General features: G+C 40.2%; 1 protein-coding gene across 1 annotated transcript in view; it reads right to left on the bottom strand.

Moving 5' to 3' along the window:
* Positions 1 to 4,247: 4,247 nt before the first annotated feature.
* MCU (mitochondrial calcium uniporter) overlaps positions 4,248 to 27,997 on the bottom strand; it is a 179,307-nt gene continuing 155,557 nt past the window's right edge. Inside the window, exons 3-8 of the mRNA XM_007539415.3 lie at positions 20,708 to 20,878; positions 18,632 to 18,736; positions 15,208 to 15,368; positions 13,111 to 13,314; positions 8,165 to 8,281; positions 4,248 to 6,203 (exon numbers count right to left, since the gene is read on the bottom strand). Of these exons, the coding sequence (XP_007539477.1) occupies positions 6,126 to 6,203; positions 8,165 to 8,281; positions 13,111 to 13,314; positions 15,208 to 15,368; positions 18,632 to 18,736; positions 20,708 to 20,878 (836 nt within the window). The 3' untranslated portion in view covers positions 4,248 to 6,125. The remainder of the gene's footprint in view (positions 6,204 to 8,164; positions 8,282 to 13,110; positions 13,315 to 15,207; positions 15,369 to 18,631; positions 18,737 to 20,707; positions 20,879 to 27,997) is intronic.

Genomic DNA, 27,997 nt, shown 5'->3' with positions numbered 1-27,997 from the left:
ATGGTGATATGTGCCCACATCTAGCCTCCTCCTCCTTCTTCTTCTTCTTCTTCTTCTTTTTTTTTTTTTTTGCCTCCAGGGTTATTGCTGGGGTTTGGTGCCTGCACTATGAATCCACTGCTCCTGGAGGCTATTTTTTCCCATTGTGTTATCCTTGTTGTTGTTGTTATTACTGTTGTCATCAAATAGGACAAAGAGAAATCAAGAGAGAGGAGGGGAGACAGAGAGGGGGAGAGAAAGAGAGACACCTGCAGACCTGCTTCACTGCTCGTGAAATGAACCCCCTGCAGGTGGGGAGCCGTAGGCTTGAACTGGGATCTTTGTGCTGGTCCTTGCGCTTTGCGCATGTGAACTTAACCTGCTGCGCCACCTCCTGCCCCCCCCCAATTCTTTTTTTAAACAACTTTTCCTTCCTTCCTCCTCCTCCTCCTCCTTCTTTTTTTTTTTTTTGCCTCCAGGGTTATCAGTGGGGCTTGGTGCCTGCACTACAAATTCACTGCTCCTGTTGGCCATCTTCCCCACCCCCATTGTTGTTGCTGCTGTTATTATAATGTTGTTGCCGCTGTTGTTGGACAGAACAGAGAAATAGAGGAGGGGAGAAAGAGAGGGAGATAAACTTAGATACCTACAGACCTCCTTCAGGGACCCCCACTGCAGGTGAGGAGCCAGGGGTTCAAACCTGGATCGCTTCTTGTGTTTCACACTATGTGCGCTTAACCTGTTGCATTACTGCCTGGCCACCCCCCCCCCCCCAATTCTTAAATAAAATGTCACCTTGGTTCATTCTGCAGACATTTTGAACTCCAGAAGAGCACACCTGGTAATCAAAGTGATCTGGTGTAATTTTCTTCTATTAACCAGGAGATCAGCAGTGGCTTCAGTGCTGCTTTGGACTTTGTTATGGCTGTAGAGAGCACTTAACCTCTGGTGGCTTTGAACAGTTAATACTCTCTTATGCTCCGGAAGAATAAGCACAATGCCTATTTTAAAAGGTTCCAACCAAAAAGCTTCTACACATCAAAAGCAAATTTTACAAGGCTAACCAGGCAACCAAGTAAATGGGAGAAAATGTTTGCATATCGCACATCAAACAAATGACTGCCATCAAACATCTAGTCAGCATGAGTACAAATCTACAAAGGAAGCAAAAACAAGCCAATTAAAAACTGGTAAAAAGAACTAGAGATAGTTTTCTAAAGAAGAAATACGCATGGCCCACAGACACAGAAGAAACGCTGCACTTCACTTAGGACTAGAGAAATGCAAATTCAAACTACACTGAGATTCTATCTCACACTTGAGATAATGGCCTATGTCAACAAGCCAGGAAAGGACAGGTGTTGAAGTCGTGGAGAAAAGGCAACTGCTACGTTGCTGGTGGGAATGCAAACTGGTACAGCCCCTATGGAAGACTGAGGAGAGTCCTTAAACAAAGATGGAATTACCTTACTATCCAGCAATATCACTCTTAGGCATTTACCCAGTGGACACCCAAACACAAATTAGAAGACACACACACACACACACACACACACACACACACACACACACCTCTATGTTCATAGCTGTATTACTCACAATAGCTGAAGAGTGGACATAGATTAAATGCTCATCCACAGATGACTGGCTAAAGAAGTTATGGGACATCTACTCCATGGAACACTACTCTGCAATCAAAAAGATGATATAGTGTCCTTTGGGACAAAATAGATGGAACTGGAGGTGACTATGCTTAGTGAAATAATTAAAGAGATGAAAGACACTATAAAATGGTTTCACTCATAGGGGGAATCCAGAGATCTGATTTACATGAACTTGCTAAAAAAAAAATTCAGACATGACACGTTTATACAAACTGTAAGACTTGTGAGAACTCTGGTGATTGTCTTTGGAGCTGGGAGGGGAGGCAGGATTCAGGACTTTGGTGGTGGGTGTGTGTAGAACTAGATATTGTAATTTCATAATCTTGTAACAAACTATTAATAACAAATAAATTAGTTCAAACAAACAAAAATAAGTTTCAGCCAGGCTGGGGGTATGGATCCATCTGCCAACCCCCATGTCCACTGAAGCATTGCATAAGCCAGAACTCCCACCCTATACAGAATTTTGGTCCGTACTCCCAGATAAGGAGAAATGGTAGGGGAAGATGACCAGAGGGCTCTGACCAATCCCCTCAGAATCCAGAGAGAGAGGAGGAAAAAAGGAAGGACATTTGGAAGTAGTAATAGGTACAGGTGTGACTTAGAAAGGAAGGCAGGACTATAGAAAAAATGGGTATATGTATATTTTAAATATATGTTTATATATTACATAAATAATAGTCAACCCTTATCTGTGACCCTGGGAGAACCACTGCAGTTTCCAATGGAGGGAATGGGGACACAGAACCCTGGTGGTGGGAACAGTATGGAATTATAATTGTTATCTCATAATTTTGTGAATCAATATTAAATTAAATCACTTAATACAATGAAAAAAAAACCTTTCTGCACAGCAGAACAAACTATGATCAAAAGGGAAAGACATCCTCCTAACTGGGAGAAGATATTTGCAAATCCTACATTTGACATGGGGTTGACATCCAATATATAAAAAAAACTTATAAAACCGAACAGCACGGGGCTGGCAGAGTATACATGGTGCCATGTGTCCGGCAGTAAAGCACGTGCCCTGCGCACATACGATCCTGAATGTGACCCCCCCCCCCCCCAGCACATGAATGCAAGAAAGACACGGCAAGTAGAACTCCATTGATTGTGGAAAATGCTTTGGTCTCTCATATATAAAAAATAAATGGAAAATTGTGCCAGGGAGTTGGCTTAGTAGTAGAGTATGTGCTATGCATATCTGAGGCACTAGGTTCAATCCCTAGCCCATTAAAAATAACAACCCAATTTAAAAAGTGGGGGGAAGACTTGAAAAGATACTTTTCCAAAGATATACAGATGACCAATTGGCACATGAAAAGATGTTCATTATCTCTGATTACTGGGGAAATGCAAATTGAGATTATAATGAACTATCATGTTACATTTGAGAGAACAGCTGTTATCAAAAGGACAATAAGCAAGTGTTATTGAGAATGCGGAAAGAAGGGAACATTGCTGGTTGAAATGTAAATTGATATAGCCATTATGGAAGAACAGGATGGAGTTTCCTCAAAAAAATTAAAAATAAAAATCTACTTCTAGGTATTTAGCCCCTCAGTGAAAAATCATTCATTTGAAGAGATATGCCTACAATATCTGTCCAAAAATTTCTGTATAATATCTGTACAAAAAATTGTGTACAACAGCCAAGAGTTGACAGCAACATATGTGGCAGCCAATAGGAGAGTGCATAAAGATGTGATATATACACACAATGGAATACTAGTCGGCCATAAAAATCAGTGAAATCCTGCCATTTGCAACAGCATGGATGGAGCCAAAGCGAACCGTTCTTAGTGAAGTCAAGTGAGAAAGACACACACCATATGATTCCTCTCATATGTGGTACATAAACAAATGAAACGGATAAAATAAACATTCAGACTATAAGACCAACTCAGTGGTTACCAGAAGGAAGTGGGGGGGATGGAGATGGGTAGACTGGGTAAAAAAAGAATCAATGGTCCGACATAGCTCAGAATTAAAGTTTTAGTGATGAATTTAATGTAATATAATTGAATTAATTATATGCAGATATTGATTTATAATCACACACACACCTGAAATGTACTTCTGTAAGGATTTTTCTTTTTTTTTTTTTTGTCTCCAGGGTTATCGCTGGGGCTCAGTGGCTGCACTACAAATCCACTGCCCCTGGAGGCCATCTTTTCTCCATTGTTGTTATTGTTGTTGTTGTTGCTGTTATTGTCGGACAGGACAGAAAGAAACTGAGAGAGGAGGGGAAGCCGGGGTTGTGGGAGGGAGGGTAGGGAAGAGAAAGATAAGACACATGCAGACCTGCTTCACTGCTTGCGAAGTGACCTCATTGTAGGTGGGGAGCCGGGAGTTCGAACCAGGATCCTTGAGAGGGTCCTTGTGCTTCACATTATGTGTTCTTAACCCACTGCGCTACCACTGGGCCCCCAGCATTTCTTTTTTAAATTCTTGGTCACAAATAAAATTGAGGCCACTAGGATCAAAGTTTAATTTCATAATGACATTTTTACCAAAGAGTTTTAGAAGGAAAAAGCTTCCTCATTAGCCCCACAGGAAATCAATATTTAAAATTTTTCTTTCAAGAATGAGATGCTACAGTTCAAAAATGGAGTAAGTATTTATTGTTCCAGAAGGTACACTTTTTATACATATTTCATAAATGATACAGGATTTTACACATGTTCAATAGTTTGCTATTTGCTTTAAGGACTTTTCTCCCTGCCTTGCTTCCCACACACCCGGAAAGGATTTGCTCATTGAACTGTGCTGTTTCTTCTTTAAAACCTGGCGCACAAACAGGATAAATGGTTTAAAAATAATTCACACCACTCAACAAAAATAAGTGAGGGGAGGTTTTGAATGGGGGGGGGGTTGCGGGAAGGAAGTGGGAGGAGGGGTTGGCAAGTGGGGACATGCATCCTTTCATTTCATCATGCCGGTGAAAGGGGTGGTGGCCGGAGTGGCAGCAGCAATCCTGGCTGGCCTTCAACCTCTGCAAGGCACCTGGAGTCTAGATTTGTCATTTATAGAGTTTTTTGTTTCATACACAATGATCCCAAAGGAGGAGGAAAAAGAGAAAGAAACCCTTTGGCACAAGAGGAGGGGTGAATCATGTGAAAGGGACAATGATGCAATCAGCTGTGTGGCAAGCCCCATCGTGCTGCCCATCCTGTCCTCGCAGGAGTTTAAAAACAGGATATTAGACACAGATTCCTTCGACTTTTCAAATGCAGATGTCGTCTGGAAATATGATAGAAAACATTTTGAAAGAGTGTTAAGTTTCCTTCGCTCCATTTAAGATAAGAAAAAACAGGGTGAAGACGGTAGGTTGAAGGAAGCCATAGAAACGTACTCCTGTACAAAGAGAAACTGCACCCTTTGAGATCCACACACTTAAGCGACAACTGCACAAGTGGCGGAGCAGGAAGGGCTCACGAAGCATGGAGATGTGTGTCCTTCCACACCAACAAAGCCATCTCGGTGGCCTGGAATACTGTCACACAAGCAGTGAAATTATGCCGGTTCTGAAAAGGCTACAGAGCCATGATTCTTAGCCAATTTGTAAACCTTATATGTTCCTGATTTGGTAACACAGCTGAACACTCCCCCACTAACTGGAGATGTGGAGGGAGAGGGGAATAGCAATAGGACATGTAAATAAAGGAGGGGAAAAAATCTTCCTCCTCTTGAAGATTAATCAAAACAAAACAAAACAAAACCAAACCAAACCTCATGCAGTGTTGCCAATGATTTCTAGATACCGGTCCAGAGCGCTGGAATATAGACATTTAAGAAGGCATTACGGGATAATCTAAAGTGTCAATCATCAAAGAGTTCTACGTTGGCTCCAGTTCTCCTATGGATAAAATCAGTGTAGCCAATGAGTGTGGGTCGTCAGGAAAGGGGCACAGACGAGAGAGATTCCTGGTGACTTTGCAGAGACTGGGTCCAATCGAAAATCAATGCTGAGGGGCACAGACCCTTTGCCACCCACATGTTTCTTGAGGATTTGCTTTTTCTGTTCATTTATTCCCATGTCAAAAACAAGAAAAGTTAAATTAAAAACAAATGAGAGCCGAGTGGGGGTGCTGGTGTGTTAGTGTTTTGCTCAGCCTGCAAAGGTATAAGAGACAACACCCCAGCACTGTTTTATCTTAATGAATCTCTCTACTGTGTAAGTGCATCATTTTCATTCAGAAACTGAGATGCTTGATTAAGACAATATTCACTAAGCCCTTTGAGCTTATATTATTCCACAAAGCCTGATTCTCGGATTTTAATATTCCTTTCTTCTCTAAGATCCCTTTAGTGTTTTTTTTTTTTTAATTTTTTTTTTTAATTAAAGGCAAAAACCCTCTACCCCGATATAACTCCCAGCTTCCACCTGTGATGCTTTAGTCGAAAAGGCAATAGTTATGAACAGCTGTTCTTCCTGCTGGGGAGCTGGGGATTGTTGTTTTGTGTTTTTTTTGCAGATCAATCCTTTTCACCAATTTGTCGGAGGGGTAGGTGTACTTGTAATGGATCTCTCAGTCTCTTAAGGTCCATTTCTGCCTAAAATAGAAAACAAAAGAGAAACATGGCTAGTGAAGCTTTCAAAGATAATACTGTCTCCTGAGAAAAGTAAATTGTCTTTTCTCCATCACCGTGAGTCAGAGAGATCATGGCAATTATTCTCAAAATAATACTCGGAGTGTTTCCAAGGATGGCACATAGGATGGGTGGGGGTGGAAGGGGGTGCTGATCTGGACAGGGAAATCTGTCTTTGGCAATTTTGGTTGTTGACAGAGCCTCCAGAAAGATCTGTGCTATTAACACAGGACAGGGCTCAGAAGCTCCAGCATGGGGGTGGGGGTGGGGCACCGAATGCATCTGGATGGCATTTCTCCAGAGAAGACTTTGCCTGGAGCTGGAACTTTTGATTTTGCTGCTCTATATGAATAGCTGGTTATCTGGCAGTTAAGTTTCCCAATTGGTTAGTGATTTTTAAAACAGGGGTTTTCTGCTTCCCCAGAGCCCTTCCCCACTAGGGAAAGAGAGAGACAGGCTGGGAGTATGGATCAACCAGTCAACACCCATGTTCAGAGGGGAAGCAATTACAGAAGCCAGACCTTCCACCTTCTGCAACCCACAATGACCTTGGGTCCATACTCCCAGAGGGTTAAAGAATAGGAAAGCTATCAGGGGAAGGGATGGGATACAGAGGTCTGGTGGTGGGAATTGTGCGAAGTTGTACCCTTCTTATCCTATGGTTTTGTCAATGTTTCCTTTTTATAAATAAAAAAATTTTTTAAAAAAAGGATTAAAAAAACAACAGGGGTTTATAGTCAACTACAGCATTTTCAAAACTCAACACACTGAGACCTCAGCCCTGAAATGTCAGATCAACTGGTTTTGGGTGAGGCTGGAGCATCTGTGTTTTAACAGCCCCAGAGATGATTTCCTCCTCTTGAGAAAGAATTACCACGTATGGCTTGAGAAGCCAAGAATTCACTGAGATTCAGGAAGGAAGATGGATTAAGCCACTGCAGAGCATGACCCAATCCATCACCTTACTGGAATAGAGAAGGCCCAGGCTACAAGGGTGGTACAGCTTTTAGGATTTTTGAGAAAGCTGTGAAGTCATAGGAGACTATGGAGACAAGAAATGAGAACTTATTTACCAAAATATCAGGTTAAAGAGGCACACTCAAAAATGATAAAGGTTGGGAGTCGGGTGGAGTGCAGTGGGTTCAGCGCATGTGGCGCAAAGCACAAGGACCAGCATAAGGATCCCGGTTGGAGCCTCGGGCTCCCCACCTGCAGGGGAGTCACTTCATGAGCAGTGAAGCAGGTCTGCAGTTGTCAGTTGTCTGTCTTTCTCTCCTCTCTCCATTTCTCTGTCCTATCCAACACTGATGACATCAACAACAACAATAAAATAACAAGGGCAACAAAAGGGAATAAATAAATATTTTTAAAAAATGAAAAAAGGTTTAACTATTAGGAAAAATAAAATGCACCATTATTTAAAAAATTTAAAATTAATTTTATTTATTATTGGATAGAGACAGAGAAAAATTGAAGGGGAAAGGGAGATAGAGAAGGAGAGAGATACCTGTAGCCCTTCTTCACCACTTGTGACGCTTTCCCCCTGCAGGTGGGGACACGAGGCTCAAACCTGGGTCCTTGCGCATTGTAATATGAGCGCTTAATTAGGTGTGCCACTGCCTGGTCCTGCACCATTTTTTTTTTTTAAAAGAGAGCAACTTTTACTACCACATTCTCTGATTTGCACCCGGGAACAATTTTTAGTAGTCAGTTTCTCTCATCATGCTTTCATATGTGGCATTATAATGCTTTCTAGAGAGGAAGGTTAATTCAAGTGTGTCTGTGCTAAAATAGTCATTTTTCACCAATGAAAATTAACTTATGGAAGAGGGTCGGATCATTCAGAATTTATCCACCAAAATAACTACGATTATACATGATGCCATCAAGGTAGGCCTGGGGTTATTTCATTTTGGGAAACTTACCTGAGCAATTGCATCTTTGAGTTGATTGTATTTCTCTAGGTCAAAACGTGATTTTTTGGCTCCTTTATGGAAAAAGAGTAAGTATTGTCTGTCTCTGGCTTCTGGATAAACATATTCCTGAAAGAAAGAAGAGAAAAATTAAATTATTAGTCCTCAGCATACAGACTTCACAAATAAGTACTTATTAGCTGTTAATGAAGTTTAACACAGAGAATGACATGTACTAACATGTACTATGTTAAGCATTTAATTATTTCTTAGACTAACTGTGAAACACACCGAAAAGTATGTAAAACAAAAAATATATACCACTAAGTGATGCTAGTGATCCATAATGTTAATCATCACTATATTGAAAAAAAACAAAACACAGCAACCTCCTGGGGCTGGGTGGTGGTACACCTGCTTGAGCGCACACATTACAATGTGCAAGGACCTGGGTTCAAGGCCCTGGTCCCCACTTGCAGAGGGAAAGCTTCACAAGTGATGAAGCAGGGCTGCAGGTGTCTCTCTGTCTCTCTCCCTCTCTATATCTCCCTTCCTCTTGATTTCTGGCTGTCTCTTTCAAATAGATAAAGATACTTAAAAAAACCAAAAAAACCCTCCTCTAGGGAGTCGGGAGGTAGGGCAGTGGGTTAATCACATGTGGTACAAAGCCAAGGACCGGCGTAAGGATCCCGGTTTGAGCCCCCAGCTTCCCACCTGCAGGGGAGTCGCTTCACAGGTGGTGAAGCAGGTCTGCAGGTGTCTATCTTTCTCTCCCCCTCTCTGTCTTCCCCTCCTCTCTCCATTTCTCTCTGTCCTATCCAATGACAGCAGCAACAACAACAGTAATAACTACAACAATGATAAAAAACAAGGGCAACAAAAAGGAAATAAATAAATAAATATTTTTAAAAAACCTCCTCTTGTCCTTTCCCAATTATTAAACTCTCTACCCCCTCAAAATAATCATTACCTAGGGGCTGGGCAGTGTCACACCTTGGTAGAGTATACTATTACCGCACGCAAGGACCTGCATTTAAGCCCTTGGTCTCCGCCTGCAGAGGGGGGAAGCTTTACTAGTAGGAAGCAGTATTGCAGGTGTCTCTCATTCTCTCTCCTCTCTGCCTCCCTCTCCCTTCTCAAATGTTCTGTTTCTGTCTAAAAACGAAAGGAAAAAAAAGGGAAAATAAAAGTGGCTGCCAAGAGTGGTGGATCACTGTGTAGACACCAAGCCCCGGCGATAACCTGGTGGCATTAAAAAAAAAAAAGTAACAATTACTATGCTGACTTTGATGGTCTTATACAGAAGCTGTTTTCTTGACTTCTTTATATTTTCCCTACTTAAATTCTATGTCCCTCCTCCTGGATAGAATCACCTACTATTAGGAGTTATTAGAGCACATGTAGTGGAATAACAACCGTGAATGACAGAATGGTTCAAGTTGGACAGAAAGGAAGCAGCAGTGAGGAGGGTCATAGTTCAGAGGTGTCAGAAGCCTAACGATCTGGATATGGTTAAGAGAGTGAGTCAAATGAAAGGGCTGGAAACCAAAGACTTTGTGCTGGGGAACTAAGGTGGAACCAGACAATGGCGAGGCTGAGAGGCCTGGGGAAATGAGGAAAGTGTCCATAGACAACAATCCTGTAAGTGGGTGCACCAGGTTAAGTGCACACACTACAGTGCACAAGGACCCAGGTTCAAGACTCTGGTCCTCACCTGCAGGGGGAAAGCTTCACAAGTGAAGTTGAGCTGCAGATGTCTCTCTGTCTCTCTTCCCTTTCCCTCTAAATGTCTATCTCTATCCAATGATGAAAAAGAAAAACAACAATAACAACAACAAAAAAAAATCCTGCAAGTCAACATTCCTCAGTAAGGACAGACTGGAGTTGGGGGGGGAGGATGTCTGGAGAGAAATTAGTATATTTATTTATATTAAAAAGGGGACTTTGTGGGCCAGGGAGATATCTCAGAGAATCAGAGCACAGGACTTATATGCCTAAGAGTTTAGGCTGGACCCCTGGTCTCTATATGGCATAACTGGTCACTGTCTTCTTTCTTTCATAAAAATGAACAAATCTTTTTCAAAAAGGAAGACAGTTACAGTTCTAGGAAAGAAGTTATTTGCTGGAGTATATGATATGCTACACTATAAATGTCTTGTTAGAATTGATAACACAGCGGCTGGGCAGTGGTGTTACCCACACATGTTGTTCAAGGACCTGGGTTCAAGTCCCCAGTCCCCATCTGCTGGGGGAAAAATGTCATGAGTAGTGAAGCAGGCTATAGGTGTCTCTCTTTATTTCTCTCTCTTCCCCTATGTCCCCCTCTACTCTCAATTTCTCTCTCTCCTATCAAATAAAAAAAGAAAACAAAAAAAAAAAACAAAAAAAAAGGAAAGAAAGAAAGAATTAAAAAAAAAAAAAAAGGCTGCTGGTAACAGTGGATTTGTTACTCAGGCCAAACCAGGCCTCAGCAAGAACCCTCGTGGCAATTAACAAAAAAAAAAAAAAAAAAAAAGCATTGGTAACATAAAGGGTATAAAGCCCATGTCAGTGTTCATTAACAGTCTCTTCATTATTGTCCCCCAAGTAGCCTTTCCACTGCTCCCCTATAGCTAATACTATATATGTTGTATGTCTGTTTATGCACTATAACACTAGTGACATTTTTAGCCCCCAAGTTTCACCCTCCTGAGGGTGACATCCCTTACACTGAAGATGGTGTGCCAGGTGCATGCTGAAGAAACTCCCAATGCCAAGTCTTGCCACTCCGGCTTCACTGAAATACTAGTCAGCAATATTCAATATTCCATTTAAACTGATGATTTCAAGAAAACTGTTATTCTACAGAGATTCTTTGGAAGCTAATATACTATACTCACTAAGAATTGCAGTATTTCTTAGTTTTATTGTAACAACATTTAGAAGAGTTTAAATGATTTCGAAAAGGCAGTTTGCTTCATGGGTACTAATCACACAGATACTGATGTGGAAAAGTACATTTTACGTGAGAAACTCTATTTACATTTTGTTTAATCAGTGCTTTCCTGTTCACAAGTGACTGCATCGCTCACTGCTGCTATTTTCCAATTTGCCACCGGGGGGCAGCAAGAAGGCTTTGAGGAATCCAGAGCAGAACATTCAGCTAGAAACAGGTGAGGCTAAAACACTGTTAGGCTGTGCTATGGTAGAGAAATAAGAAATTAAAAAATGGAATATTGAATTCCAAAAGGAATTATAGTCTAGTAGAGGGGGAAAGAAATCATACTCATCTAATCAGAACCTAAGATAGGGTGAGGGGCAGAGTTACACTTCACCATGTGCACGGACCTCTGACATCACATGGGAGCGCCATGCACACAAGGAGGCTTCACAAGTGGGAAGCACGGCTGTGCTGTCTCTCCTTTCTTTCCCTATTTCTCTGTTTCTCTTTTTTTTTCCTTTAAAAACTATTTTAATGAGAGAGAGAAAGATACAGAAAGAAACCGGAGTAGCACTCAGTATGGTGAACCTGGGGACTTGGAGCTTAAGTCTCTAAGTCTTTTGCATAGTTATTATGCAGTCTCCCTAGCAGCCCCCATCCCCCCTCTGTCCCGTTTTGTTTCTTTTTCTTTTTTACCTTTACTTATTTGTTGGATAGAGACAGCCAGAAATCGAGAGGGAAGGGGTGATAGAGAGGGAGAGAGACAGAGAGACACCTATAGCCCTGCTTCACCACTTATGAAGCTTTCCCCCTGCAGGTGGGGACTGGGGGGCTCAAACCTGGATCCTTGCACACTGTAACATGTGTGCTCAACCAGGTGTGCCACCACAAGGAGAAGGAGGAGGAGGAGGAGAAGAAGAAGAAGAAGAAGAAAAACTGCAGCAAGTGGTGGAACAGTGCAGGTATGAAGCTCTTGAGGAAAAAAATAAAAGACAATGATAGAATGAAATGAGTGGAGTAAGGACATGGGGGGGATTAAAAATAATTTTAATTATTTGAAACATACTGCATATACATAAAGGGACTGAAAAATATTTCATAGGTATACTCAACTGTGAACCTTTGGCTAAGGGGTTTAGAATCCAGTCAGTATAAAAACTACTCACTAAAGGCTAAGTGTGTATGGACATGAAAAAAGAGAGGAAGTGAAAAAAACACAGAGAAATATGCAAATTACATTGAGTTGTGATTACATGAGATTTATCTAGTTGTTTGGTTCTATTTATACTGAGTAACTAGTAGAGATCAAACATCAGATTAGGTGCTAAGGAATATAAGCAAACAGTGACAGGACATAAACAATTTACTTTCTTTTCTACTAGATAAGCTTGGAATGTCCAGGAAGGTTAAGTAACATTCTTGGACTTTCATTGTCCCACACATAAATAGGACTATGACCAACTAAAAAGGACAAAATCTCTATGTCTAATAGCAGTTACTGAAAAAAAAAAAGACATAACCAAAACAAAGAACAGTGGTGGGGGATAGCGCATACAGGATAAATGAACACTAAAGGAAACTGATTGATGTGTGTGTGTGTGTGGGGGGGAAGGGTAGATAGCATAATGGTTATGCCAACAAACTCTCTTGCCTGAGGCTCCAAAGTCTCAGGTTCAATCCCCCCCATCATAAACCAGGGCTGAGCAGGCTCTGGTTAAAAAAGGGAACTAATTTAATAAAGAGCATGAGAAAAAAAAAAAAAGAACTATTTTAACAAGGAAGACTTCGTTACTAATTTCGTAAGAAGGTTCTTGAAATGGGGCCAGGCTATAGTACAGCTGGTTGAGTACAGATTACCATAATCAAGGATCTGGGCTTTCCCCTCTCCCCCTCCACTTTCAGGGGATCTCAGAAGTAGTGAACCAGGGTTACTCTTTTTCTCCCTCTGTTTCCCCTTCCCTTTCAATTTTTCTCTGTCCTATCAAATAAGTAAAATTGAATAATAAAAAAAAGAAGTTATTTGAAGAAGAGCACTTACCTGACGTGTCATTACAAAATATGCATACATTGCCATGGCACTTCCGTAGGTGATGAAGTAGGTGACTGGCTCCATGATGTCCCAGGAATATTCCCACCATGTGAGTCGGGCCAAAATACCGAACTGCGTAGCCATGTAGGCAAGTCCACCCCATAGCACCAAAGTGGTCCTCTTCTCAGCTTTTCTGCTAATTTCAATTCGTACCTGGAAGACACACAAGATTAATCAACTGAATGGCACTTTGACACAGAACCCATTAAAAACCCTCACTTAAATTAGAATAATGTAATATGTATATATACTATCTAAAACTGCAGGGTTGATAATCAAGACACAAGTTAGTTTCTATTCTAGTAAATCTAGGTTGTCTTCCTAAATAGCTGTAGTTTCAACTGAATATTTTATAGGCACAAAACTTTTTTTTTGTTTTGTTTAGGATACTTGTGTTTATGTTTTATCTAGAAGTAGCTGAAATTTGATGAAACTGTGAGAGTGAATACCATTCAACCACAAGACTGTCTCTTAGAAAGAGGGAACTGAAACCACGCCAGTGATCTCTCAGTGTCACATATAAGACTCAGTCTAATGTCCGTTTTCATTCAAAGTCTACTGGGGGAAGACAGCATAGTGAGTCACAGCATGGACTTTGGATTCAGAGCAGCTGAGGTGAGGCCCTGATCTGCAAGTCACCATCAGCCTTACTGAGTTACTCTAAGAATTGGAGAGATGATAAAGTACAGTAAAATGCTTGTCACAAAATTCTGGCATATAATAAACATTTAGTAGGGGATGATAATCATTTTATTACAGTTGATAATAGTAAAGAAATGCCTAAGATTTTGAAAGTACAAAGTTTAAAAATCACTGCTCTTCAAAACAGTTCAAGTTGAATTTCTCACCATTCTAAAAGTCTTGATCTTAAAGAGAATAACCTTGAGATATATGCACATTCTTTTTAAAGAAATGAGGAAAAACCACAAGAGTTATCTGTTTCCTTTCTGAATGTCTTATACATAGCCTATTCTCTTAAAATGGAAATAATCTGCATCATCACTAAAAAAAAATACGAGTGACATCTGTTCATAGTGGAGCATTCAGGAGTATAAGGAAGACAGCCAGTGGCTAGGGAAATAGTTCAGTTAGTAGAGTACAGGACTTGCGTGCCTGATGCTCCCAGGTGACCCCTGACACTGCATGGACTGGAGTAGTGCTCTGGCTTCTCTTCTTCAAGTGGAAATCTACCTCATAAGGAATAACTCTTTCACAAAAGAAGAAGAGTCAATCATAATGACACTGCTCTACTAAGATTTTGGAATATATTCCTTCTGATGCTTTCTTTACATAGATACAGCTACATACGTGACATTTAAAGCTTGCATGGATCACAGTACATACTAGTATGCATACTTTTAGATGACTTTCATGAAATATCATGAATGGCTTGATACACCCTACTAGATCAACATGATACTTCCTAACAGCTGGACAGTATATTACAATATTTCAGCTAACACTAATTCCTAACTTGACTAACATCATTATTCACTACACTCCGAACCTTTTTAGTCAGCAATCACTCCATTCTATGATGTAAAGATGGTAAATCCAGTTAGAGGCCAGACGTTGAAACTTCAGTATTCTTTTTTAATATTTATTTATTTATTTTCCCTTTTGCTGCCCTTTTTTTTATTGTTGTTGTAGTTACCGATGTTAGATAGGACAGAGAGAAATGGAGAGAGGAGGGGAAGACAGAGGGGGGAGAGAAAGACAGACACCTACAGACCTGCTTCACTGCCTGTGAAGCGACTCCCCTGCAGGTGGGGAGCCGGGGGCTCGAACCGGGATCCTTATGCCGCCGGTCCTTAAGGTCCTTGTGCTTCCCACCAGAGACTTCAGTATTCTAAGCCTAGGGTCAAGATTCCAAACTATTCTCTTTTCATTCCTTGCGTAGCTTTGAATGGAACTTTATAATGGTTCAGTCCTCAAAATATACAGGCTAGTCTGATTCACATAGCTCAATTACATCAAAACGAGTGGGAAGAAGCAACACATTTAGTCTAGAAACAAAGAATGGTAGATGACTATTTGGCTCCGCACCTTTTCCAGGGGTGCCAGTTGCTCTTTGAGATCCTCTAATCTCTCGATAAGCTCCCTTTCCTTGTTCAGCTGGTGCTGCTCGATGCACAGTGTAGTGTATAGTTGTTGGACCAGCGTCTTTACGTCATTCAGTGTTGCTGCATTTTCATGGCTTAAAAGTTCTGAAAGAAAAGGATTATATTTATTTTTTTTTAATTAATTTTAAACTTATGTTTTAGAAGAGTTACTATTCCTGGGGCAATCACACAGTGACAAGATGAGGCAGATTCATTCACTGTGGAGATTAGACCTTTAATGTTAAGCTGAAGGAAAATAAATTTTCTTAGACCTTTGTTAATAGGTCTATGAAATATTTAAGTATATATATATATATATATATATATATATATATATACATAAATAAATATATGTATATGTATCCTACAATGTAAATTCCTATTTGGGCATCTTGAAAATCTTGAAACCAATGTCTATCAGTATAATCGTGAAAATCTAAATGTGGCTGCAGTGAAGGTAAAAATTAATAAAAATAACTAACCAAAGTGGGGAATGATGTGCACAGAAACCATGCTGAAATCTGAATGAATGAAATTTCTACGTCAAAGAGCAAAGAGAGAGAGTTCAGGGGGAGGGGTAAATGAGAGACACTCATTGTGGTAGCCACTGCATGTGGTAGCCAGCTATCATGGGGCAGATGTCTTTAAGGTAGGGAGCTTTCCTTGGGGGAAGAGGGAGAAGTTGTGTGCTAAACACTAGGAAGTGCCAGACTATACTTACACTGGACTTGTGGCAGAAAACTTTATGGTATAAATTTGACAGAAGTCATTAGCAGGTACCATTTTATGTCCATCTCACAACCTTGAAAAGAGCAGGAGGTGGACACCACATCATGTCCCAGTTTCCATAGTAACAGACTCTGGGGCCAGTCCTGGAGGTCTGCTCCATCTACCTCCAATTAAAAGCTGACTTCGCTATGCAAAGAGACATGGAGTCCATTTCCCCTATAATTTGCTGGAATTAAGGCCCCAGCCTACTTTCATATCCATTCCAGCACTGGTGTTCCAGTTCTCCAGGCTACTCACAGTCAGTGCACAGGGAGGTGCCTTGGGGGCACTTGGAATGGCAAGTGCCTGGTCTTGCCTAGGCTTTCTCAAGTTACTTGAGAAATTACACTTCTCAGAATGATACCTGAGACCATGAGCACATGGTCAACATCTAGGTCCATTGGACCTCAGGGGTACTGTCACTGCTGGGCACAATTAGATGTCTCCCTCGGCTCATGTGTGCAAGGTACATGGGTACTACCAGGTGTTTGCAATTGTGAATCCATGTCACTGCCCAAGTTTGTTCACACATAGACTCCTGGTTCTTATCCTCAAGCATCACCAGAAATAACAAGAAGATAGAGGACTTATCTGCATCAGTCACACTAGTGGATCAAAATAACAGCCTGGAATATACAACAAAGCTACTTAAGCTGATAGGAACTTCACAGCAACAATTCTAATGAGTCTTACCAAATGAGATCAATGGAAGAAAAAAAATCAATATTATTGGAGAAACAGACATCATAGAGTCAACTTAAAAATATAACAGAGGGGTTCAACATTGGAATGGCAAAAGAACAAGGCTGAATCATTGCAGTGGAGGATAAAGTGGGGGCAGTCAACTAAGACCAGAAAAGGCAACTGAAGCAAATAAAAACAATAGAAGACTTTTATAGGGTAATGCTGAGAGACGAAATGGTTCCTTGCCTTAATGAGTTTAATAAAGGCATTCACAAAAACCAGGCCAGTATGGAATGGAAAACTATCTTCTGACTGGAAATCCAATGGCCTTTCTTTCCTTTCCTTTTTCTTTTCTATTTTTTTTTTTTTGCCTCCAGGGTTATTGCTGGGGCTCAGTGCCTGCACTATGAATCCACTGTTCCCGGAGGCCATTTTTCCTATTTTGTTGCCCTGGTAGTTATTATTGTTGTCATAGCTGTTGTTGGATAGGACAGAGAGAAATTGAAAGAGGAAGGGAAGACAGAGAAGGGGTGAGAAAGATAGACACCTGCAGACCTGCTTCATCACTTGTGAAGCAACCCCTCCACAGGTGGGGAGCTGGGGGCTCAAACCTGGATCCTTACGTTGGTCCTTGCGCTTTGCACCATGTGCACTTAACCTGTAGCACTACCACCCAGCCCCCCTTTCTTTATTTAATTTAAACTTTCAGTATCATACTCACAATATATTTGCTTAGAAGTTTAGGGAGGGAGGCAGGAAAGAAGAGACAAAGAGAAGAGAAGGAGGGAGGGGTTAACAGAAGAGTGGAGGGGGAGAAAACTAAAAAACTTCACTTTTTCTTTTTAAAAAATTTGTTTATTTTTATTTATCATTGGATAGAGAAAAAAATCGAGAGGGGAGGGGGACATATAGAGGCGAGAGATATAGAGAGACACCTGCAGCCCTGCTTCACCATTTGTGAAGCTTTCCCCCTGCAGGTGGGGACCAGGGGCTTGAAATTGGGTCCTTGCACTCTGTAATGTGAGCGCTTAATCAGGTGTGCCACTGCTTGGCCCCTAAAATCTTCATTTTTCTAGTGAAATATGGATATGCTAATGCTTATATATGTATAAATTGAAAATCTACAAAATTTGAAATCATAGTTGGTATTTAAAATGTAAGTGTCTATTAGACCAATCATTTACTGAAGTCTTGCTAGTTTAAAACTTAATATTCATTTTCTGGGTTCTGCACAGAAAATTAACTTTTGATATCATCTTTTCTTCTGTAGCAGATTATATTTATCTTTCAGTCCATTCAGCCCAAATGTCAAATACAAAATAAGTACTCCAAAGAATCTTAGTATTCTTTGAAAATTAATAGTTTCTCAAAGCTTTCCTAGGAAAAATTTAGTTACTTCCAAAAGTCCTTTATACATTTCTCTGATCAAGGTACTTTTAAAATTTATTTTTATTCTTTTATTATTTTTTTATTTTACTTTATTTTTTTTTATCAGAGCACTTCTCAGCTCTGGCTCATGGTGGTGTGGGGGATTGAACCTGGAACTTGACGAAGCCTCAGGCATGAGAGTCTGTTTGCATAACCATTACACTATCTACCCCCGCCCTATTTTATTTTTATTTATTTATTTTCTCTTTTTTGTTGCCCTCGTTTTATTTATTGTTGTAGTTATTATTTTTGTTGTTATTGATGTCATCATTGTTGGATAGGACAGAGAGAAATGGAGAGAGGAGGGGAAAACAGAGAGGAGGAAAGACAGACACCTGCAGGCCTGCTTCACTGCCTGTGAAGAGACTCCCCTGCAGATGGGGAGCCAGGGGCTCGAACCGGGATCCTTCCTCCTGTCCTTGCGCTTCGCGCCAAGTGCGCTCAACCCACTGCGCTACCGCCCGACTCCCTCAAGGTTACTTTTTTACCTCTTTTTGGTGGTCGTACATGATACGTTAAATCATTAATGACCAGCTTAAAGTCATCAAGGAGGAGGAGGTCTATCCCTGTTGAGGCGGCCACTCGAACACCATCTGTGAAAAATTAAATGTGAAAATGTGAACTTGAGATACGTCTATAGTCACTCGAGAATGATCAGGAAAAACAACTAACAACTCTCAAAATAGATTTTGAAAAGTACATCTCTCTCCCACATTTCAATGACTTATTTTCCTTGTCCCCAAGTTCTTTTTCTTTTGCCTCCAGGGTTATCACTGGGGCTCAGTGCCTGCACTATGAATCCACTGCTCCTGGAGGCTATTTTCCCTATTTTGTTTCCCTTGTTGTTGCGCTTGTTGTAGTTGTTATTGTTGTCATAGCTGTTGTTGGATAAGACCAAGAGAAATGGAGAGAGGAGGGGAAGACAGAGGAGGAAAGATACACACCTGCAGACCTGCTTCACCGCTTGCGAAGCACTCCCTGCAGGTGGGAAGCTGGGGGCTCGAACTGGGATCTATACACTGGCCCTGTGCTTTGTGCCATGTGTGCTTAACCTGCTGCACTACCGCCCAGCCCCCGCCCCCAAGTTCTATACTAAATAAGCTTATGTCATCTGAGGTGTTGGTTTTCATGGGCTCACTTTGAGAAGGTTTAGCAATATGTTTTTTTTCCTGGTAGGAGTTTAAGAACACGTGAAATTACAGAGATTTATGGGTACTGGTTTGAAATGTAGGGTCACTGGCTGTGTGCACTTCAACATGGGCAAGGAAGGTCCATTTGTGTACGATGGAGATGGGTCAAGTAGAAACTATTTTCAAACATATGAAACTTCTCAGTATAATCAACACAAGTTGTCAATAACTCAGTAGGAACAGATAGTGGTGTATACCAAGCTGGTCTACTAATTATATTACTAGATGAGTTAAAATACTTTAATATTGAAAGCATAGAAATGTAAATTGTTAACAACGGTGTGTTTAGGTAAAGGGCAAATAGGTACTGAATGGTCTTAATTTTGTAGGTTTTGAAACATTTTTCAAGGTAAAAAAGAGAAAGAATGTAAGGCACTTAAAAATAATGAAATGAATGTGAGGTCAAGAAGGAATTTTTTAATGCTTTATTTTTTATTTCTGTTCACATCAAACATGTCTTTTGGTTAGTTGACTTTTATGTGAAACACAAGAAATTTTAGGACTACTTTCAAATTTGGTCTCCAGAAGTAAGAGCTCAAAAACAAACAAATAAACAAGGCAAAAACTCAACTACTAGAAAAAAATTACTACATGCCTAAAGTACTGACAAAAGGTCTCAAAAATTTACTATTATGTTCATTTTTGCCTGTGGCATCATATATGAGGTGATTCTGAATGAGCCGCTCTGCATAAACATTTGCTGAAATTGAACAATTACACTGAAAACCACTAGAAGAGAAATAATTTTTGCTGAAATTGAACAATTACACTGAAAACCACTAGAAGAGAAATAATTTTTGCTGAAATTGAACAATTATACTGAAAACCACTAGAAGAGAAATAATTTTTGGGAGCTGGGTGGCACACCTGGTTAAGTGCATATAGTATTGCAGGAGGGAAGCTTCATAAGCCTCAAAGCGGGTCTGCAGGCATCTTTCTCTCTCCTCTATCTCCCTCTTTGCTCTCCATTTCTCTCTGTGCTATCCAATAAAATGGAAAAAACAGCCTCCAGGAGCAGTGGATTCATAGTGCTGGCTGGCTCAAGGATCCCGGTTTAAGCCCCCGGCTCTCCACCTGTGGGTGCGGTCACTTCACGAGCAGTAAAGTAGGTCTGTAGGTGTCTATCCTTCTTATCCTCTCTGTTTCTCTGTCCTATCCAACAACAACAATAACAGTACCAACAATGATGATGGGGAAAAAATGGCCACCAAGAGCAGTGGATTCATAGTGCTGGCTCCAAGCCTCAGCAATAACTCTGGAGGCAAAAAAAAAAGGGATTCTTTTGTAGGGTGTGTGTAGCTGGGTGGGTGTTGTGGAAGTAGTGTAGAGTAGTGGAAGAAGAATGACAAGTGAATGTAATAAAGACGGCCAGACCTGGTGAATAGATGGCGACTCTGTCAATTCCCCGGTCTTCTTCTTGCAGTTGTCGTAAAAATACGCCGACAGAGTCTGAGATAGGTTTGAGTGTGAACTGGCAGCGTTCACGCCGGGACGGTAACCTTACAGATATCACAGGTAACCCATTTTGATACACCACTGTCACATCTGAATGAAAAAGAACCACAGTTATATATATGACAGTCAGATTTCATTATGATTATTATTATTTTACTTTATATACTGTGTAACATGTGTAAGTATACATATACTTTATCAGTATTACATTTATTACTACAGTCTTATAATATTAACTAGGAATCTATAATGGGCCTGCTATTATTAAGAAAGTTTTCAGAGAAGTTTTTAGCTTTAGTTGAAAGTTATTCTAGTCAGCCAGGGCCATCTCTACATATTTCACTTTGGTCTGTGTCCAGAGACGCCAGGCCTGAGGTGTCAACCCTCCAGCTCCAATACTTGGTTAAGACCTTTCCTAGCTTATAGGGCTCCTTAGTTCCATTTCGGGTGGCACACTTCCTAACATACCTAAAATAGACTTCCAGCTTCTTCCAACATGAGGACCCCAAATCTCATCTGCTATATTCTTACATTTAGGTTCCTGATTAGTAAACAATTTGTTCTGCTTTATATCTTAATGCCTTTCAGCCACCAAGTTGCAGATGCTACCATGAGGCCAACTTTATTTCCCTGGGCAGACAACCTTACCAATGTGTCCTAGAACTCTACCTCCCCAGAACTCTACCCCACTAGGGAAAGATAGAAACAGACTGGAGGTATTAATTGACCTGTCAACACCCATGTCCAGTGAAGAAGCAATTAGAGAAGCCAGACCTCCCACCTTCTGCACTCCATAAAGATCTCTGGTTTATACTTCCAGAGGAATAAATAGGGAAGCTTCCAGTGGAGGGGATAGGATAATGGAAGTCCGGTGGTAGGAACTGTATGGAATTGTACCCCTCTTATACCACAATCTTGTCAGTCATTATTAAATCACTAATAATAAAAATAGAGACTGAAAAAAAAGTTATTCTAGAAACTGACTCTTAGAAAAATTATATGAATGACACAATTCACCTTTCTGAAAAGAAGAAAACATATAAAGAATTATCTCCTAAGTAGGTCAAGGAAAGGGTTTTCTTAATAATTTGAGATAAAATTCTTGGTGTTGGTGATTAAAATCTAGATTGCATCTAGCAGGACTATTAAGTAGAGAAATATTGCTGGGCAAAACTTCACAAACTATAGGAATAGGTTTTTGGGAGTCAGATTTTTAAGATTACCCACAAAATGACATATTACAGTAAAAACAAAATCTTTTAGGTTAACTGAGTACTTTTAATGGTTATATTTCTATCTATACTAGTTTATTAGCTAAAACAATTTATGTTTTAAGGGACTATTCTCTGGTAGGCATTAACATTTTTATTGTAAATAAATTATTAAATATTTTAGTCTGTGTGTCTGCTACAACTACAAATTCTGCACACAGTCATATATAAAAAGTGGCTATGGTTTCCAATAAAATTTACTAATAAAAACAGGTAGTGACTGGACTTAGCTCATTGAGTTTACATGTTCAGTGATGTACCAATTTAGGTAAGAGTGTAGAAAACCTTACAACATACTTCCACTCCCTCTGCTTTATGCTATTTTTTCTCTAACATTTTTTCCTACATATTATAAACCCCGTAATATATTATTATTTGCTGACAACCAATTGTACTTCATTTTTTAATAAGAAAAAAAATTTAAGCTTACCCCTTGATTTTCTTTAGTTCTTTTGTACATATTCAAATTTCTTTTTTTTTAATTCTTTATTTACTCATTGGATACAGACAGCCAGAAATTGAGAGGGAAGGGGTGATAGGGAGAGAGACAGAGAGACACCTGCAGCCCTGCTTCACCACTCATGAAGTTTTCCCCCAAAGGTGGGGACAAGTGGATTGAACCTGGGTCCTTGTGCACTATAATGTGTGCACTTAACTAGGTGCACCACCGCCTGGCCCCCCCAGATTCAAATGTCTATTTCATGTCATTTCTTTTTAAACTGGGGCCTCAGGCATGCCAGTTCTATACTGTAGACACCGAGTCATTTCCCCTAGCCTCTAGATCTGTTTCTTTTGACTTTTTCTTTTCTTTTTTCATATATCTAGTGTTTATTTATTTTTAGATTAGACATAGAGAACTTCCACAGTGTTGAGAGCTGATATGGTGAAGTTACTTGCATGTTAGTTTGATCTTTCCAAATTAAAAAAAAAAGTCTTTTAGGTCAAATCTAGAGAATCCTTTAAGGTCACATTAGCTCTACTTCCAAGGTATGCTCTTAGAGCATTCTTTAGTGAATGCTTATGAGACAGAGCATAGATTCACATGTATCCATAAATTAAAGCAAAATATATACCTGAAAGCAAAAGTATACAATAGTCTGTAGTAAGTCAGTATCAAGTTCATAATGAAATAGTGTCTACTTAGACTTAGATATCCATCTCACCTACTTCCTATTACAGTTCTCTCACTCACTCCAAAGCTAACCTTAGCAAAGCAAGGACTGCAAAAGCTGAATAAGGGCAAGAGACAGGCATACTTAAACAATGACTCTTTAGTCACTATCAGGCCATTCTATCAGCTGGGGCGTCCTGAGATTCCCAAACAGACATGATGGGCTTAGACCTCAAATAAATCCCTCTCTCCATTGTTACTGATCATCTCTATGAGGAACAACACAAGAGACCCCTTTGTGGGCCCCCATAGGATGTTGCCCTTAACTTGGATCAACAATGGTAGAGAATGTTCCATCCTCTGAAGGGAGGCTGGATAACATACTCTATGTTCCACCTGAGGAAGATGGCTCCTGAAATTCTGGCAGCTTGGAATATTCCTACTCTTGACCAGAGAATGTGAGCTCAGATCTACAGGGATGCAGAGGTCACATAGGCTCTTAAGCTGAATATGGGCCCCAGATCACATCAAATTGATGGGATTTACAGTCAACAATATTTATACCCCTTTCCCATATTAGGGTGCTACTCTCTCCCCTGATCCAGCTTTCTGGTCCTTTTTCCAGCCATGACACCACCTCCCCAGACAATAACTTGGATTCACCTGCACATCAGATGCCAGGCTCAGGGGAAAAAAGAAAAAGAAAAAAACAAAAACAAAAAAACTAGTATAGCCACAGGCCTTTGGAATATAACTAAAATATGCCTACTAGCTATCTACAAAATGGAGGACCCCCCCAACTCTTCATCTGCACTATTCCAGCATTTAGGTTCATGATTAGTCAACAATTTGTTTGGCTTTGTACGTTAACTCTCTTTTCAGCTACCAGGTTCCAGATGCTAGCATGATGCCAACCGGACTTCCCTGGACAGACAACCCCACCAATGTGTCCTGGAGCTCCGCTTCCCCAGAGCCCTTCCCCACTAGGGGAAGAGAGAGGCAGGCTGGGAGTATGGATCGACCTGCCAATGCCCATGTTCAGCAGAGATGCAATTACAGAAGCCGGACCTTCCACTTTTTGCATCCTGCAATGATCTTGGGTCCATACTCCCAGAGGGTTAAAGAATAGGAAAGCTATCGGGGGAGGGGATGGGATACGGAGTTCTGGTGGTGGGAACTGTGTAGAATTGTACCCCTCTTATCCTATGGTTTAGTCAATGTTTCCTTTTTTTTTTTTTTTATAAAGCCATTTATTACTGCTACAAATTCAAGCCACATAGCTTCCTTGTAAACAACATGGAAATGAGTGATATGTTGTACTAGGCACTTCATTTGTTTAACTTCTTACCTAATTTCTGTTTTTGAAGTAGATTGTGTTATCTTCTCTACAGATAAGGATGTGGGAATTTCAGAGGTTTTTAGTAAAGTGGGGTTTTTAATTGAGGGACCTGAAAAATCAGATCTGTATTTTCCCTCTGTGATGAAGATCATCTTATAGATATTTGAGCTGAATTTGAAAGATTGGAAAGATTTGAACATTTAGCCATGGAAATAGAAGATAGGGACTTGGGGAAGGAGAGAAATGCTCTGGAAAGTATAGAATAGTATAAAGTGCAGTGAGTGGCTATATCATTTGAAAGGATGTAGTCCTCAAAGCCAGTGGCATCTTTGCAGAGCAAAGAATTAGGAACCTTTCAATGTGAGCAGTAGATGCGCTGTTTGCTGTCGATTGTCTATTATATAAAAGAATATATGGTCTTTGTAGAAAATGAACTTTTTAAAAGTATTTTATTTATTTTTAAACATTATTTTAATATTTATTTATTTCCTTTTGTTGCCCTTGTTGTTTTATTGTTGTAGTTATTATTGATGTCATTGTTGTTGGATAGGACAGAGAAATGGAGAGAGGAGGGGGAGAGAAAGACAGACACCTGCAGACCTGCTTCAATGACTGTGAAGCGACTCCCCTGCAGGTGGGGAGCCGGGGGCTCGAACCAGGATCCTTGTGCCAGTCCTTACGCCAGCCATGCTTTACTCGCTCTGCTACTGCCCGACTCCCTATTTTATTTATTTATTTATTTATTTTCTGATTTTTTAAATTGGGGAATTAATGTTTTATATTCAACAGTAAGTACAATAGTTTGTACATGCATAACATTCCCCAGTTTCCCATATAACAATACAACCCCCACTAGGTCCTCTGAATCCTTCTTGGACCTGTATTCTCCCCACCCACCCACCCCAGAGTCTTTTACTTTGGTGCAATACGCCAATTCCATTTCAGGTTCTACTTGTGTTTTCTTCTCTGATCTTGTTTTTCAACTTCGGCCTGAGAGTGAGATCATCCCATATTCATCCTTCTGTTTCTGACTTATTTCACTCAACATGATATTTTCAAGGTCCATCCAAGATCGGCTGAAAACGGTGAAGCCACCGTTTTTTACAGCTGAGTAGTATTCCATTGTGTATATATGCCACAACTTGCTCAGCCACTCATCTGTTGTTGGACACCTGGGTTGCTTACAGGGTTTGGCTATTACAAATTGTGCTGCCAAGAACATATGTGTACACAGATCTTTTTGGATGGATATGTTGTGTTCCTTAGGATATATCCCCAGGAGAGGAATTGCAGGATCATAGGGTAGGTCCATTTCTAGCCTTCTGAGAGTTCTCCAGACTGTTCTCCACAGAGGTTGGACCAATGACATTGCCACCAGCAGTGTAGGAGGGTTCCTTTGACCCCACACCCTCTCCAGCATTTGCTGCTGTTACCTTTTCTGATGTATGACATTCTCACAGGAGTGAAGTGGTATCTCTTTGTTGTCTTTATTTGCATTTCTCTGACAATCAGAGACTTGGAGCATTTTTTCATGTGTTTCTCGGCCTTTTGGATCTCTTCAGTGGTGAATATTCTGTCCATGTCCTCCCCCCATTTTTTGGATGGGGTTATTTGTTGTCTTGTTGATTTTGGCAAGCTCTTTATATATGTTGGTTATTAAACTCTTGTCTGATGTATGGCATGTAAAGATCTTCTCCCATTCTGTGAGGGGTCTCTTGGTTTGGGTAGTGGTTTCTTTTGCTGTGAAGAAGCTTTTTAATTTGATGTAGTCCCATAGGTTTATGCTTGCCTTAGTCTTCTTTGTAAGTAGATTTGTTTCATTGAAGATGTCTTTAAAATTTATGCTCAAAAGAGTTCTGCCAATATTTTCTTCTACGTATCTGATAGTTTGTGGTCTAACATCCAAGTCCTTGATCCACTTGGAATTTACTTTTTGTATTTGGTGAAATACAGTGGTTCAGTTTCATTCTTCTGCATGTTTCAACCCATTGTTCCCAACATCATTTGTTGAAGAGACTCTGCTTTCCCCATTTAATAGTCTGAGCCCCTTTGTCAAAGATTAGATGTCCATAGGTGTGGGGGCAATGTTTCCTTTTTATAAATAAAAAAATTTTTAAAAATACAAAACAACTAACAAAACAGATACAATGAATTTAAGTAAAAGAGAGGAATCTATGACTCAAACATATAAAGTACGGAAAATTTCACTAGAATATCAATTTCACAGATAAGTGCCTAGGGGTTACTGTTTTTAAAATAAGACAAAGTCAACAGAGATGAATCAAGACCTTTCTTACCTATTTTAACTTTTCCTTTTACTTATAATGAAGGATTTCAGAAGAATGAACTGTAACAGTGTGAAAAACTGCATGCGAATAGCATATTCCAGAACTGACAGACTTTTGTTTTAATAGAGCTTTTGAAATAACCCCCCTGGTCTCCATCTTTCCCACACACTAAACTGTGATTTAAGTGTTACGATTACTGGGTTTGCAAATGAAGACAATCACCGAAGTTTCTCAACTTCAACAACATGTGAAATTACTGCTGATGGCAGTGAAGCCACAACGGGTATTTTCAAGCTAGTGACAGTTGCCACTTCCTAGTTTTCTAGAGACAATGTACTTTTTATGTGGAAATGGCATCAAATGACTGATTTTTTTTTTTAAACTGTTGCTTTGATTCCTACTTGAGAATAAAAACAACAGCTAGGCATTAAAAAAGAAAATGCAAGGAAATGTTCACATCAAAAAAAAGAGAAATGCAAAGACAATACGCATTTGAAGTTGGTGAAAATAATTTTAAAAAAATGTATCTTTAGGATATCGGGTGCAGGAAAAAAAAAGGTTGTAAAAATACAATTGCTTATTATTTATCCAATCCCTTACAAGAATATCTATAAGAATTCGTATCAGGGAGGTCAGGCGGTAGGGCAGTGGGTTAAGCGCACATGGCGCAAAGCGCGAGGACCGGCAGAGGGATTCTGGTTTGAGCCCCTGGCTCCCCACATGCAGGGGAGTAGCTTCACAAGCGGTGAAGCAGGCCTTCAGGTGTCTTTCTCTCCCCTTTTCTGTCTTCCCCTTCTCTCTCCATTTCTCTCTGTCCTATCCAACGACAATGACATCAATAACAATGATAGTGATAACCACAACAATGGTAAAACAACCAGGGTAACAAAAGGGAAAAAATGGCCTTCAGGAGCAGTGGATTCGTGGTACAGGCACTGAGCCCGAGCAATAACCCTGGAGGCAAAAAGAAAAAAAAGAATTCATATCAGGAAGTTTGGATGGTGTTCAAAATAATAGTTAAAGCTATTCTAGAAAGTATCATCTTAGGGCTGGAGAGATAGCTCAATGGGCAGAGTACCTGCATTGCCATGCATGTGACCCAGGCTTGAGGTGTGGTATTACACAGAATGTGTTATGGCAACAGAGGAAGCTTTGGTATTGTGACATAACTCTCTTTTTGTCATATTTTATTATTTTTTT

Source organism: Erinaceus europaeus, chromosome 1, assembly GCF_950295315.1.
Source record: "Erinaceus europaeus chromosome 1, mEriEur2.1, whole genome shotgun sequence".
NCBI classification, from domain to species: Eukaryota; Metazoa; Chordata; class Mammalia; order Eulipotyphla; family Erinaceidae; genus Erinaceus; species Erinaceus europaeus.
The sequence above is the reverse complement of the archived record's forward strand: the minus strand, read 5'-3'. Positions and strand labels throughout refer to the sequence as shown.